Source organism: Schistocerca americana, chromosome 6 (assembly GCF_021461395.2).
Source record: "Schistocerca americana isolate TAMUIC-IGC-003095 chromosome 6, iqSchAmer2.1, whole genome shotgun sequence".
In the NCBI taxonomy this organism is placed as follows: Eukaryota; Metazoa; Arthropoda; class Insecta; order Orthoptera; family Acrididae; genus Schistocerca; species Schistocerca americana.
The window spans coordinates 131679907-131694144 of NC_060124.1; the positions used below are offsets into that span (position 1 = coordinate 131679907).

At 39.2% G+C, this 14238-nt stretch overlaps 1 protein-coding gene across 6 annotated transcripts in view; it reads right to left on the minus strand.

Moving 5' to 3' along the window:
* The window catches only part of LOC124619560 (RNA-binding protein fusilli), a 775817-nt gene that overhangs the window by 29698 nt on the left and 731881 nt on the right, over nt 1-14238 (minus strand). For all 6 annotated transcript variants that reach the window (XM_047146047.1, XM_047146046.1, XM_047146048.1 and 3 more), the window contains one exon: nt 6583-6816. In XM_047146047.1, coding sequence (XP_047002003.1) covers nt 6583-6816 — 234 coding nt within the window. The remainder of the gene's footprint in view (nt 1-6582; nt 6817-14238) is intronic.

Consider the following 14238-nt stretch of genomic DNA (forward strand, 5'->3'; position numbering starts at 1 on the left):
AGATGGGAATCTAAGGAGATGGGACCTGGATAAACTGAAAGAACCACAGGTTGTACAGAGTTTCAGGGACAGCATAAGGGAACAATTGACAGGAATGGGGGAAAGAAATACAGTACAAGACGAATGGGTAGCTTCGAGGGATGAAGTAGTGAAGGCAGCAGAGAATCAAGTAGGTAAAAAGACAAGGGCTAGTAGAAATCCTTGGGTAACAGAAGAAATATTGCATTTAATTGATGAAAGGAGAAAATATAAAAATGCAGTAAATGAAGTAGGCAAAAAGGAATACAAACGTCTCAAAAATGACATCGACAGGAAGTGCAAAATGGCTAAGCAGGGATGGCTCGAGGACAAATGTAAGGATGTAGAGGCTTGTCTCACTAGGGGTAAGATAGATACTGCCTACAGGAAAATTAAAGAGACCTTTGGAGAGAAGAGAACCACTTGTATGAATATCAAGAGCTCAGATGGCAATCCAGTTCTAAGCAAAGAAGGGAAAGTAGAAAGGGGGAAGGAGTATATAGAGGGTCTGTACAAGGGCGATGTACTTGAGGACAATATTATGGAAATGGAAGAGGATGTAGATGAAGATGAAATGGGGGATACGACACTGCGTGAAGAGTTTGACGGAGCACTGAAAGACCTGAGTCGAAACAAGGCCCCTGGAGTAGACAACATTCCATTAGAACTACTGACAGCCTTGGGAGAGCCAGTCCTGACAAAACTATACCATCTGGTGATCAAGATGTGTGAGACAGGTGAAATACCCTCAGACTTCAAGAAGAATATAATAATTCAAATCCCAAAGAAAGCAGGTGTTGACAGATGTGAAAATAACTGAACTATCAGTTTAATAAGTCACAGCAGCAAAATACTAACGCGAATTCTTTACAGACGAATGGAAAAACTGGTAGAAGCCGACCTCGGGGAAGATTAGTTTGGATTCCATAGAAATATTGGAACACGTGAGGCAATACTGACCCTACGACTTATCCTAGAAGCTAGATTAAGGAAAGGAAAACCTACATTTCTAACATTTGTAGACTTAGAGAAAGCTTTTGACAATGTTGACTGGAATACTCTCTTTCAAATTCTAAAGGTGGCAGGGGTAAAATACAGGGAGCGAAAGGCTATTTACAATTTGTACAGAAACCAGATGGCAGTTATAAGAGCCGAGGGGTATGAAAGGGAAGCAGTGGTTGGGAAGGGAGTGAGACAGGGTTGTAGCCTCTCCCCGATGTTATTCAACCTGTATATTGAGCAAGCCGTAAACAAAACACAAGAAAAATTCCGAGTAGGTATTAAAATCCATGGAGAAGAAATAAAAACTTTGAGGTTCGCTGATGACATTGTAATTCTGTCAGAAACAGCAAAGGACTTAGAAGAGCAGTTGAAGGAATGGGCAGTGTATTGAGAGGAGGATATAAGATGAACATCAATAAAAGCAAAACGAGGATAATGGAATGTAGTCGAATTAAGTCGGGTGATGCTGAGGGAATTAGATTAGGAAATGAGACACTTAAAGTAGTAAAGGAGTTTTGCTATTTGGGGAGCAAAATAACTGATGATGGTCGAAGTAGAGAGGATATAAAATGTAGACTGGCAATGGCAAGGAAAGCGTTTCTGAAGAAGAGAAATTTGTTAACATCGAGTATAGATTTAAGTGTCAGGAAGTCGTTTCTGAAAGTATTTGTATGGAGTGTAGCCATGTACGACAGCAAAACATGGTCGATAAATAGTTTGGACAAGAAGAGAATAGAAGCTTTCTAAATGTTGTGCTAAAGAAGATTGCTGAAGATTACATGGGTAGATAACATAACTAATGAGGAGGTATTGAATAGGATTGGGGAGAAGAAAAGTTTGTGGCACAACTTGACTAGAAGAAGGGATCAGTTGGTAGGACATGTTCAGAGGCATCAAGGGATCACCAATTTAGTATGGGATGGCAGCGTGGAGGGTAAATATCGTAGAGGGAGACCAAGAGATGAATACACTAAGCAGATTCAGAAGGATGTAGGCTGCAGTACGTACTGGGAGATGAAGCAGCTTGCACAGGATATAGCAGCATGGAGACCAGGACTAAAGACCACAACAACAACAACAACAACACATGATAGGATAGATCCACTTCCTTACAGCAGCAGTTTGAGATGGTGGACTCCTTAACCTCCATCCAAGTCTCTGTTTTTTAGCTCAGAGCTTCCAGATTTGATACTTACAGAGCATCAGGTTCTTTCTAGGCACAACTGCACTGAATGCGTTCTGGACAATGATTTCCAATGGCATGTTTTGAAATAATGGTTAATGCCAAAATCTGAGGGTTGCAGCTTGCTGGTTCAGTTTGATGGCAATAATTCTAGCTGTAAAATTATGTTTTTAGAATGTGCAGTGAAACAATGCACCCCAGACGACATCTGCTATTATACGCTCACATTTTATGTCAAATGTATGAGACAATTTTTCAAAAAGCTCTGAAGACTACCACGTTTAAGCAATGTTTCCACATTTTTAAACAACGTGGTTATGTAATTTGCCATGCACAGAGTGGTTCATCTTTCCCGATTCATCAGCACTCTCAACTAAAATTACTGTGAGATGAACTTTACTGTGGTTTCTCTCTAGGGTAATTTTCAGCTTTAAAGGCAAGTGCCTTATTCAGAAGGGCACTGAAGAAGAGACTGGTTTAACTGATGTCGTTAACTTATGATACACAATTATATGTAAATACTTTAAACTCAGCATTCTGCCATTCACTTCTACATTCACACTATTTTCTCCCCCAGACCACATTATACTGCTGCTTCAGCCCGTCAGTCCATCGTTAGAAGCAGAGAAATCCTTGACACTGGCCACCTTCAGCATCTTTTCATGTATCATCATCCCATTCACTGGGATGATTGAAGGACAAACTGTTTGAAACCAGTTTTTTTTCTTTTAATAATTTCCTGCAGATCCACATACTTTGAGTAACTGGCATATTTTTCCTTTTCACATTTCATTCTTTTTTATTTGCACTTTCCAATAAAAATCTTCTAAGTAGGGAAGATGTTAATTCCAGGAATGTAAAACTGAGAGTATCTCATAGTAGAAATTCTGGCACCATTTAAAGGTTCATTCACTATTATTCAGAAGACAAAAACTATGATTTCACTAATCAACAACTTGAGTGAATTTCTGTTGATATTTTTCCTGTTTCTGCCTTTCCATTACGATTTGCTTTACAAGGGGAGAGAAGACAAAGCATAATGTATTTCATACATTTTTTCAAGCTGGCATATTACCTATAAGCTTATTCTCTCAGTCTCTTATTGAAATGATTATGATCACAGGGTCTGAAATTTATTTTCAATAACTGGACAAATAGCCAAAATAAAACACATTCATGATAGATAATCAAAATTAATACATTTGAAATTAAGATCAGCAGCTGCAGCATTTTAGTAATACTGTAATACCTTCAGTAAAATAATTCATTGCCAATGTAATTCATCATTAATTCTGAGTATTTCTCTCGGTAAATTAAAGTTGTTAAACCCCTCTATAAGGTGATAGGAGAGATGTCTGTAACTAATGAGCTATTTCACTACTCACACTTTCCATAATTTTTTAGACAGTGGTGTGTTGTTGAATAGTTTCCCATCTGAGTAACAATAATATCCTCAGTAATCACAATTGGGATTTCTGAAGAACTGCTCAGTTGAGAATTCCTTTACACAATCACTAACAAAACTTTACAAGCATTAAATAACAAAATAGTATGAACTGGTATTTTCTTTGATGAATCACAAAAAACTGTGATTTTATGTAACTGACATTATAGCCCACCAATGGATAATGTTGTCTAGAAACAGAAGACTGCAGTATTTTTACTTAAAAATTCATCTACTGTGAGCAGGGGTGATTTTTCTGAATGAGGAGATATCACTCCCACGGTTCCACAAGGCTCAATCTTACATCTGCTATTCTATCTAATACATAATGACCACAATGAGTTCTTTTTGCAGATGACTAGAACTGTAATCAATCCAAACAAATATACAATAACAGAATAAATAGTAAATAATGTTCTTAAAAATAACTGAGTGGTTTTCTGCAAATGGTCCCTCTCTTTATCTTATCTAAAAAACACAAGATAATCAGTTCTGCACATCTTGAGGCAATACACCAATGATAAGTGTAACACATGGTGCAGAAATAATAACTTGGTGTGAAGTTCAAAAATTTTAGTTGTCAATATTGTTGTTGCCCATTTTGTAGTTGTCCAAAAACATACATTATGGAACTCTTAGAACAATTCAGTTCAGCCACATTTCTGCTTCAAATCATAGTAAACCTTGAGGAGAGAGAAAGCAGTAAATTGTCATTTTGTGTATTTTCATTCAATAATGGCATATGGAATACTTTTCTTTCTTTAAGAAAGGGAGTCTTCATTACTGTGCAAGGAATTATGTACTTTGACTACTGCTTCACTGTATATTGATTGCAGCATGAAGCTCGTTGTAAATAATCCACTACTAATCAAAATGAACTCTGATCTACACGATTACAATTCCACATGAAAAAGTGATGTTCATTATTACAAATTAAGGTCATCTTTAGCAGAAGAAGGGGTCCACAGCATTGTCACCATAATTTTTGATCAGTTATGAAATTATGAAAAATGTCTGACAGGCGTCTAGTTAAATCTGAAAACAAAGTGAAACTGTTGATCCTTGACAGCTCCTATTCCACAGAAGAATTTCTGTTTTTATTGTGTGTAAAAGGTGCTGAGCTGCAATTATTAATCTGTATTTTTTTTAAAATAAAACAGAACAACTGCTAACAAGCAGTTAACTTATTGTCATATTTATATGATTGTGTAATGTGAATGTAAAGCAACTCGTTCCACATCATCTTGATTAATTGTATAACTGATTATTGGAACAAACCAACCAATTAACCCTCCAACCAACCAACATGAATGGTTGTCATTTTGCACTCACAAAGCCACAATCACTCATTTTTATTTGCTATTCATACCACTTGTTCACAGACTTCATTTCATCATCAAAATATGTTGGAACTTACAAGATGTCTATCTATCCTTATATAACAGACAGTAACTATCTTTTGCTTCTGCATATATTTTTGTGTTACACATTCATCAATGTAAAAGGTGTCAACAGAAATTTAGCATTATTCTAGACAGATAGCTACTGTACAGTGCATGGCAGATATTCATAGATCAAAAAGTGTGAAATCAACGAAGTTTCAGAACTTTGAAATGAGTATGAACTTCAATCTACTTATGGTCCTGCAGGAAACAATGTCATTTTCTAAACAATACAGTACACAGCAAAGGGATAGAGAAGAATCTGTGAGGTGGTTAGCAAATCCTAGACAATACAGAATCTCAAATGAAACACACTGAAGTGCAGCCTGTATCTACAGAACACAAACTAAAGATATATAACAACATTTAAATCCTATTTCTGGAAAATGCCTAGGATGTTAAGAATGAGAAATCACAAGTAACATTTGATGGTTAAAGTAAGCCACATTAAAGATTTTGATACCAAGATTTCTGCAATTGTGAACAGGTTACAGATCCACTGAACTACAAAAAAAAGCAATAAATTAGTGCTGTTCTTACAAGGATTATTGTATCAAAGTTCCAAAAGTGGATATCTTAATCTTGATACCTTTCCATCTAAAATACAGGAAAATTTGTTTAAGGTAATTACTTTTAAAATAAAAAAAAAAAAAAATGGTCCAACTTGTGACCTTTCTGACACTTTAGTATGTTGTGTGTATAAGTACCATCTTAAAGTATCATGTTTTATGGTAGCTACTATGCCACAAAACATCACCTCACACTTACAGAATCCATACTGTAGTTACAAGTGGATGTTTCACATATTTATACATCCAATTTGTCGTTATTTTGGATGTATCTCTCTCTTCCTTGTGGCATCAGCTAAATAATAAACACAAAAAATTGTTGAACAATATGCTGTACAACAAATTGTCACCTTTTATCCAATGAACATTAAGGTAACACAAATAATTTGTCAGTCACTTCATTTACTGTTACTTATAACTATTTTACTGTGAGCTGATTTAAAATAATGTTGACATGCACTTAAATGATTAAGCTGATCACATGTCATGTAATACATTTGCCTTAAAATAAAACATTTCTGCTCATGGTATAGTGATACAGCCAACAAGACAAGTGTAATTTAAATAACAGTGCCAATTAACACTGTATACAAAGCTTCATATTATCTAAATCCCATATTTATTTTTTTAAGTCATTTTTATGCACCACCAATTGGATTCAGACCTATGGCAGGTCTTGGTGGTAGACACACACAATTTTCTTTCACTAATTATGATCTTCATCATACTACCTTTACAAAATATATTGGTGCAATTTTTTCTCATCTACTTCTGTTCAGGAAGCATAGCATCTGTTGGAAGGGGAATAGGCTACTGACTGTGCAATGTCTCTCCAGTTTCCCACATTCTTTACACTGTGTAAGTAACACAAAGCAAAAATATCTGAGACTAAATATTATATTAAGTGGAAGTAGCAAGTCTTACCTGTGCATTATAGACCATATGGACCCCTTGAAAGACAATACTTTTGGCATGTTCTCCCAGAAATTCCAGTATATGTTCAACCTGAGCTTCATACGGAAGCCCTCGCAGTCTTATGCAGTCTTTCCGAGTCCCGGAAGTAATAATGTGCTGAGGGAGTAAAGGCACTTGTGGAATTTGCGCTATTAGTGGCTGTTGCTGCTCATACGTTTTAGGATCCATGGATCGATTCAACACCTGTGACAATGAAAAATTGAACAAAATTTGATAAAAACATTTAAATAGTCATTTCTTAAGACACTGCTAATTGAAAGTGATAACTGTCAGATTGATAACAGGGTTCTAGTAAATACCGTCAAAACACATTTGTGGGGAATTCATGAAGTTTGCAGGAAAGCCATTTACATAATTTTAAAAATTAAATATCGTGTCCCAAAGTCATAGAGAACCGCGGCACAAATGTATTTTGCGAGCCAAGTGTCATTAAATCGACTGTTTATCTTGTTGACATCGTAATATTTTGTCTCCTACCACACGATGCTGCTTTGTAAGAAATGAAACATACTTCGTGCTTTACGCTCGCGCTGCATATGAAAAAAAAGAAAGATTTTGAGCAGAGCAACCGAAAGTGTTGCAGAAAACAAATTGCTGTGTTGTTAAACATAAGGATACAGTCGTATGTTCCCCGATCGTTGGCAGTTTCCTCAGCCGTAAGAAACCGTGCCATCCAAGGTCGTACAGAAGAAGGCTGACAGAATGGGAAACACTTGTCATACCACGTACTTGATCGAATATGTGCAGAGTTTCCCGCAAAACGAATATCGGCCGCCATGGCGCCTACATAAGCTGCCCGGACGCCCCATTCTCCTGCTATCACAGTCGAGCCGTTTAATGACGCCTAATGCGTGCTGGATCTCTCATCTCTGACGTCACCGCAAGTGGCCTGCTGCGTGGCGGTACACTGCAGGCAAGCGGGCGTTCCTACCGACCTTTTCCTCACCATATCCCAAGTTCCCTGTCCTGCTTCCTTCCATCATCTGGCTGTAAGGTGAACTGAACAAGATCCGATTAAGAGTTAATCAGTCTACTCTGCATCTTAACTATCGAAGGCCTCGAGCTTTTCATGCTTCAAAGCTGTCTCTTCCTTATTTCCGCTTCTTCCTATAGGTCTCGTTACTCTGCTCCGCGAGGAAAGCACTACAAGGCAGGGCCCTACACGATATTCTCAGCTTTGGACGTCTTGTAGCAGTAATAATAATAATAAAGTTATGTTTGCACAATATCAGGCAGTCATGCAGTACTTACTAACAAAAAGACAGTCACGTTGCTCTAAACCTGAGGGAAAATACAGTACGAACTGGCAACCCGCGCGGTCTCAGGCGCCTTGTCACGGCCCGCGCGGCTCACCCCGTCGGAGGTTCGAGTTCTCCCTCGGGCATGGGTGTGGGTGTTGTCCTTAGCCTAAGTTAATTTAAGTAGTGCGTAAGCTTAGGGACAGTTGATCTCAGCAGTTTGGTCCCACAAGACCTTACCACAAATTTCCAAATTTTCCATCTGTTGAGGGGGGGGGGGGGGGGGGGGGGAAGAGAGAGAGAACATGAACAGGCAACTGACAAATAGAAAATGTAACGTAATGCAGTGGGCATAAACAGGTAAAAAAATTCTTTCGCTACATGGCGGGCGACCCAACGATGAATAGGTGTCAGTGATAACTAGAGACCGGATTATATACATTTGCATGTTGCATATGCATCTGCATCTGCATATTTGGTTCCTTTTCACCGGTTATTGTATATTTTAACTAAAAACGAGTGACGATGCATATTTCCGCTCTATGTTTATAATATTTTAAACATTTAGACGGACGATATCTAGCTCGATCTAGTTTTGATGTCTCACAGATTGACCGCGACCTTGAATTGCGTGCAATCGCTAACCGAGAGGCCACTGCCTAGCGAAATCATAACAGAAAAGAAACAGGAGCAGAGTCAATTCTCCTGCGCCCGCGCCCCCGGTTAAACCCCTCCGCTGCCATACTATAAGCGTCGGCAACTATCTATTGAAATAAAGTACGCAAGCTTTTAGTCGCATGTCCAGTTTCTGTTTAGCTTTCTATTTACTCGTACACAGATGAACGTTTTTACGAAGTGTAGTGTGTGACATCTTGTGCGCCTTACCACACACACACACACACACACACACACACACACACACACACACAGACAGACAGACCAGCATGTCAAGACAACTCTTCATATCGCAGGAATTTTGAAGAAAGATTCAAGACAACAACTTCTGACAGCAGCAAGTCAGATTTGTCCAAAGGTAACCAAAAAAGTCGGTTTAACATGGATCTATGTGAAGCATTTACTGCAAGCTATATTCTTCACAAACTTGCAAATCCTATCCTCAAAGGCTACCTGCGCAAATATTGTTTAAATCAAAATATATCAGATGAATCACCACTGGGTAAAAATTACATACCGACAGTTTACGTAATTAGAAGAAATACACAATGATATCAAGGACAGAATTATCTGGATTTCAGTTGACGAAATCCAGACAATGTGGCCATTACATTGAAAATTTAATTGTTAGTGCTGTAAAAGAAGAGCCGCCTCCTCCCTATTTAGCGGCCTGCACAGAGGTTGAAATTAGAATCTTCTGCAGATGAAAGGGTGTTAGTATTTATTTCAGATGCTGCTCCTTTTATGATCAAAGCAGGAAAAGCCCTCGGAGTATTTTATTCCAATTTCATTCATGTGACGTGCTTTGCTTACGGAGTACATCGCCTTTCTGAAGAAGCACGTTCCACGTGTGTGAATGTAAGTAAACAGATTTCATCCACAAAGAACGTGTTTCTAAAGGCTCCTGCTCGCATCAAAACCTACAAAGAAAAACTAGCAAATGTGCCGTTACCTCTCGAACCAGTGGTAACTAGTTGGGGTACGTGCGTCAAAACTGTGTTTTAGAATGAACATTTCGAGACTACTAAATGGTAGCAAACGACTTCGTTAGTGCAGAGGCTTTGGCAGTTTGCTAGTGCAAGGAAGCTTTTAATGACTCCGGTATTTTAAAAAAAGACATTGCTGTGACTGGCTTTCAGGGTGAACATTTACCAGAAACAATAAGTGCCAACAAACCACTCAAATTCAAATACTGCCCAGTTACCTCAGTTGATGTAGAACGGTCTTTTTCTGCTTATAAAAATGTTTTGAGTGATCGAAGATACAGTCTTACTACCGAATATTTGGAACGGTACTTGATTGTATAAGCTCACAATAGTAGAAAAATGTAAAATAAATTGTAAATGATGCTTTGGTCCAATAGTATTAATTAAAAGTTCGTGCGGTTCAAAAAAATTCACAATTGTATGTTGCTTTTTAAATTAAATATTACGGGGTTTTGGGCGTGCCCCTCTGCGTGTGATACAATCTGGAAATTGGGCCCATACATATCGATCGTTTCGCCACGACTCACTCGCATCGCATCAGCCTGCTACTGACAACTATAGCAAAGAAGGAACAATTCTGGAACACGGAATGAGTCCCCATTTTGCAAATTTTTAAAAATTAATCCCAGAAAGGCCTCCTTACTAACCTATACCAGAAAGTCTTCAGAAAATGATACCAGCGTTCTAAATGTACCGATTTTTTGTTGGCCGGCGATCTCCCTCGTAATTGATATGCACAGGTTCGACTTTGAGATCTAATGCACACAGTAACTACCATGTTTTTTATTATTTGATTGCATATTTCGACACTTTTCATGCATATCTGAAGGTTTTTATGATGCATACAATCCGGTCTCTAGTGATAACCAATCGCAGCACGGCGCCAGCAGGGGTTGAAGGGGTGGGAGGGTGGGATGCAGGGGGGGGAGAGCAAGGAAGGGGGCAGTAATCCTAATGAAAATTCGTCCAGTTTACGAACATGAAATACGAAGGCCGCAAGACTAGGATTTTTGTGTCCTAAAATACAGCGAAAATAATTACTAAAATGACCTGAAAATATCGATGAATTACGTAAAAATTATATAAATTATATGTAGAGTTAGTTATAAAAATAGCTAGAGTAGTGAAAAATTTTGTAGGGGGTTGAGTCTTAAATTATAAAAAAAACTACTTATTTCAAATCGCCATTTGCTGAAACAACTGGAGTGTGCATTCTGATATTTTCCTATAGTTTCAAAAACGTATCTACGAAATAGAAGATCAACACATGAATATGGACAGTTAAGTTTGGCACAATATTGGTGCACAATATAAATATATATCTTTCAATACCATTAACTGGAAAGATATAACGACAGTAAGCGACGAGACAACGACAATGAGATGAGGTGTAAGTTTATTGCCATTGTGCACGAGTACGTTTTCGAGCAACATCGTTACGTTTTTCCCAGAGGCACACGTACTGTTTGCTCTTGCCATCATTAAAGGAGTGAACTGTTTGTTAAACACAAAACTATAAAAATGAAGTAAATTGTTAAAATGGTACAACAATATAGAAAATTAAGCAAAATTACATTTACATTTCTAAAGTCAGAATTTCCGCAGCTCGTGGTCTGACGGAGGCGTTCTCACTTCCCGAGCACAGGGTCCTGGGTTCGATTCCCATCGGGGTCAGGGAGTTTCACCTGCCCCGAGATGACTGACTGGGTGGTGGTGTGTCTCTCTATCGTCGTCAGTCATTCCCATTACAGTCGGAAGAAGGCAACGGCAAACCACCTCCATTAGGACCTTGCATAGTACGGCGGTTGCAGGTCTCCCACATCGTTCCCATACGCTCTGTCAAGAAGGATGGGACTTCATTTCCATAGTCAGAATATTTGGGATTTTAGTACTTTGTAACAATGCGTGGCTCATACGAAAAAAAAAAAAAAATGAACTGAAGCTGCCGATCGAATGAGTGACAAAACAACCACGTAAGTAAGCGGTCTGTGTCTGCATCTCCATGCCATTAAATGGTGCATGGCGGAGGGGGCCTTGTGCCACTACTAGTCATTCTTATCCCGTTACACCCGCAAATGGAGGAGGTAAAGACGACTGTCTATGCCTCTGTATGAGCCCTAATTCCTCTTGTCTTGTCTTTACGGACCTTACACGAAGTGTAAGGCAGTAACCGAAGCTGACCATTCGCCTTCCCTTCTACCGACGTTAAGTGCTCGTTCCATTTCACATCGCTTTGTAACGTTTTCGAATATTACAGAATTGATTTTCCTAGTCACTTGCATTAAATTTAAATTTTTCTACATTAGAACATGTTCCCATTAACCACACCAACTAGAAATACTGTATATGTCATCTCTTATCTTCCTCCATTCACTCATCGACGACACCTTCCCGCAAACCACATCAGCAATCAGCAGCAGATTGCTGCTCACCCTGTCCGTCCTCATAACATTCAGATACGTACAAGAGCGGTTCTACCACAATTCCATGAGCACTCCTGACCATACCCTTGTTTCTGATGAATACTCGCCGTCGAGGACCACGTGCTGTGTTCTATTACTTAAGAAGCCTTCCAGCTACTTACATACCTGGGAATTTATTCCTTACGTTCTTATCGCCGTTAACAGTCTGCAGCGGGGCACCGTGTCAAAAGCTTTCCGGAAATCTAGGAGTATGGAATTTACCTGTTACCCTTCGCCGTGGTTCGCAGGATATCGTGTGAGAGAAAAGCACGCCGACTTCCACACGCGTGATGCCTCTTAATCCATTGTTTTGTGTCTCGCAGATATTTATTATATTCGAAGTCAGAATGTGCTCAAGCCTTCTGCTGTAAACCATTGTTAAGGATACTGGTCCGTAATTTTTTGCGGATCCGTTTTTTTACCCTATTGTGTGTAAGAGTCACCCGCACTTTCGAGTAGTCGCTTACGACTTTGCACTTGGCGAGAGATTCACAATAACGACGACGAGTACCGTCTGTAAAACTGAATTGGGATTCCATCCAGATCTGGCTATTTATCTGTTCACAACTCTTTCATTTGCTTTTCTTTCGCCTGATCAGACTGGTCGACGAGTGACTGGATGGAGGCCTTCGACACAATTGTTATTTTTCATAGTACCAGGATTTTCCAGTGTTTTCGGCAACGGATTTCGCTAATGAGGCACATAAGCATGACGGTGGAAGTAATTCTATGCTTCATGTATTGCTCTTTTTACACAAGCACTAATTCTATTAAGTAGAAATCAATCTACTTAATGTACGATTCTTTTTTCCATGTAGCATCTGAAAAAAAGTCGCAGTGTGTTTCACGTGCAATAACCAAATAGGCTTCCGCTATTAGTCGAGGGTGCAAGTGAGTGGCAAAATAATGGCTACCAAATCGTGCGCCACAGCCATGTAACTACATAATTATCTACAAGAAATATTAAGTTCGCGGTACACAGATACAAGGTCACATAACGCGAGGCGTATCATGGCACCCGGTGGGCATGAACTCATATCCAATGAAAGCACCATAGCAGTAACTTTGGAAAACCGTATTTTTTAGGAAGGGTAAGAAAAATTTGGAGAAGTACCAGAAGGTGTATCGAGCTGAAACGACACTGTTGGCAAATGAAGCTGATTCTCCTTTTCACAGGTATGTCGTTTAAAAATCAATTCCGTCACCCCTTCGCACTGCGACTCGCCTTACACCATGACGTCCGTGGCTGAAGTACATCGGGCCTCGACTGCTAATATTGTGCAATACTGTTGCCCACCTATGGGTAAGGTTGAAGACTGTATATCTTTGTCAGCTCCGTCCCGTATGTCAAGACTGTTTATGTAGTGCGATTTGTCGTGTAAACAGAATTGTGGAAATGCATCGGAATCAGCTAAGCACACGTCCGCTTTTAAAATTATTGGAATTCTATAGGGGTATGCCGGCCATATACTGCGTAAAATCCAACGGAAAAAAACGCGCAATACGATCAGTTGTCCAAATACAGAGGTAAGTATTGAAAAGTAGATAGGGTTCCGTTAATTACGTAAGAAGTTACATTCATTCAGGGCGAATTAAGGAAGGCGCTAACTTGAAAGAATAGTGTCTCGAAAGACAGTGTCCTTTTTCTGTATCATAAGTAATTTAACTGATGAAAGGAGAAAATGTAAAAAAGCAGTAAATGAAGCAGGCAAAAAGGAATACAAACGTCTCAAAAATGAGATCGACAGGAAGTGCAAAATGGCTAAGCAGGGATGGCTAGAGGACAAATGTAAGGATGTAGAGGCTTACCTCACTAGGGGAAGATAGATACTGCCTACAGGAAAATTAAAGAGACCTTTGGAGAAAAGAGAACTACTTGTGTGAATATCAAGAGCTCAGATGGAAACCCAGTTCTAAGCAAAGAAGGGAAAGCAGAAAGGTGGAAGGAGTATAGAGGGTCTATACAAGGGCGATGTACTTGGGGACAATATTATGGAAAAGGAAGATGATGTAGATGAAGATTAAATGGGAGATACGATACTGCGTGAAGAGTTTGATAGAGCACTGAAAGACCTACGTCGAAACAAGGCCCCGGGAGTAGACAATATTCCATCAGAACTACTGACAGCCCTGGGAGAGCCAGTCCTGACAAAGCTTTACCATCTGGTGAGCAAGGTGTATGAGACAGGCGAAATCCCTCAGACTTCAAGAAGAATATAATAATCCCAATTCCAAAGAAAGCAG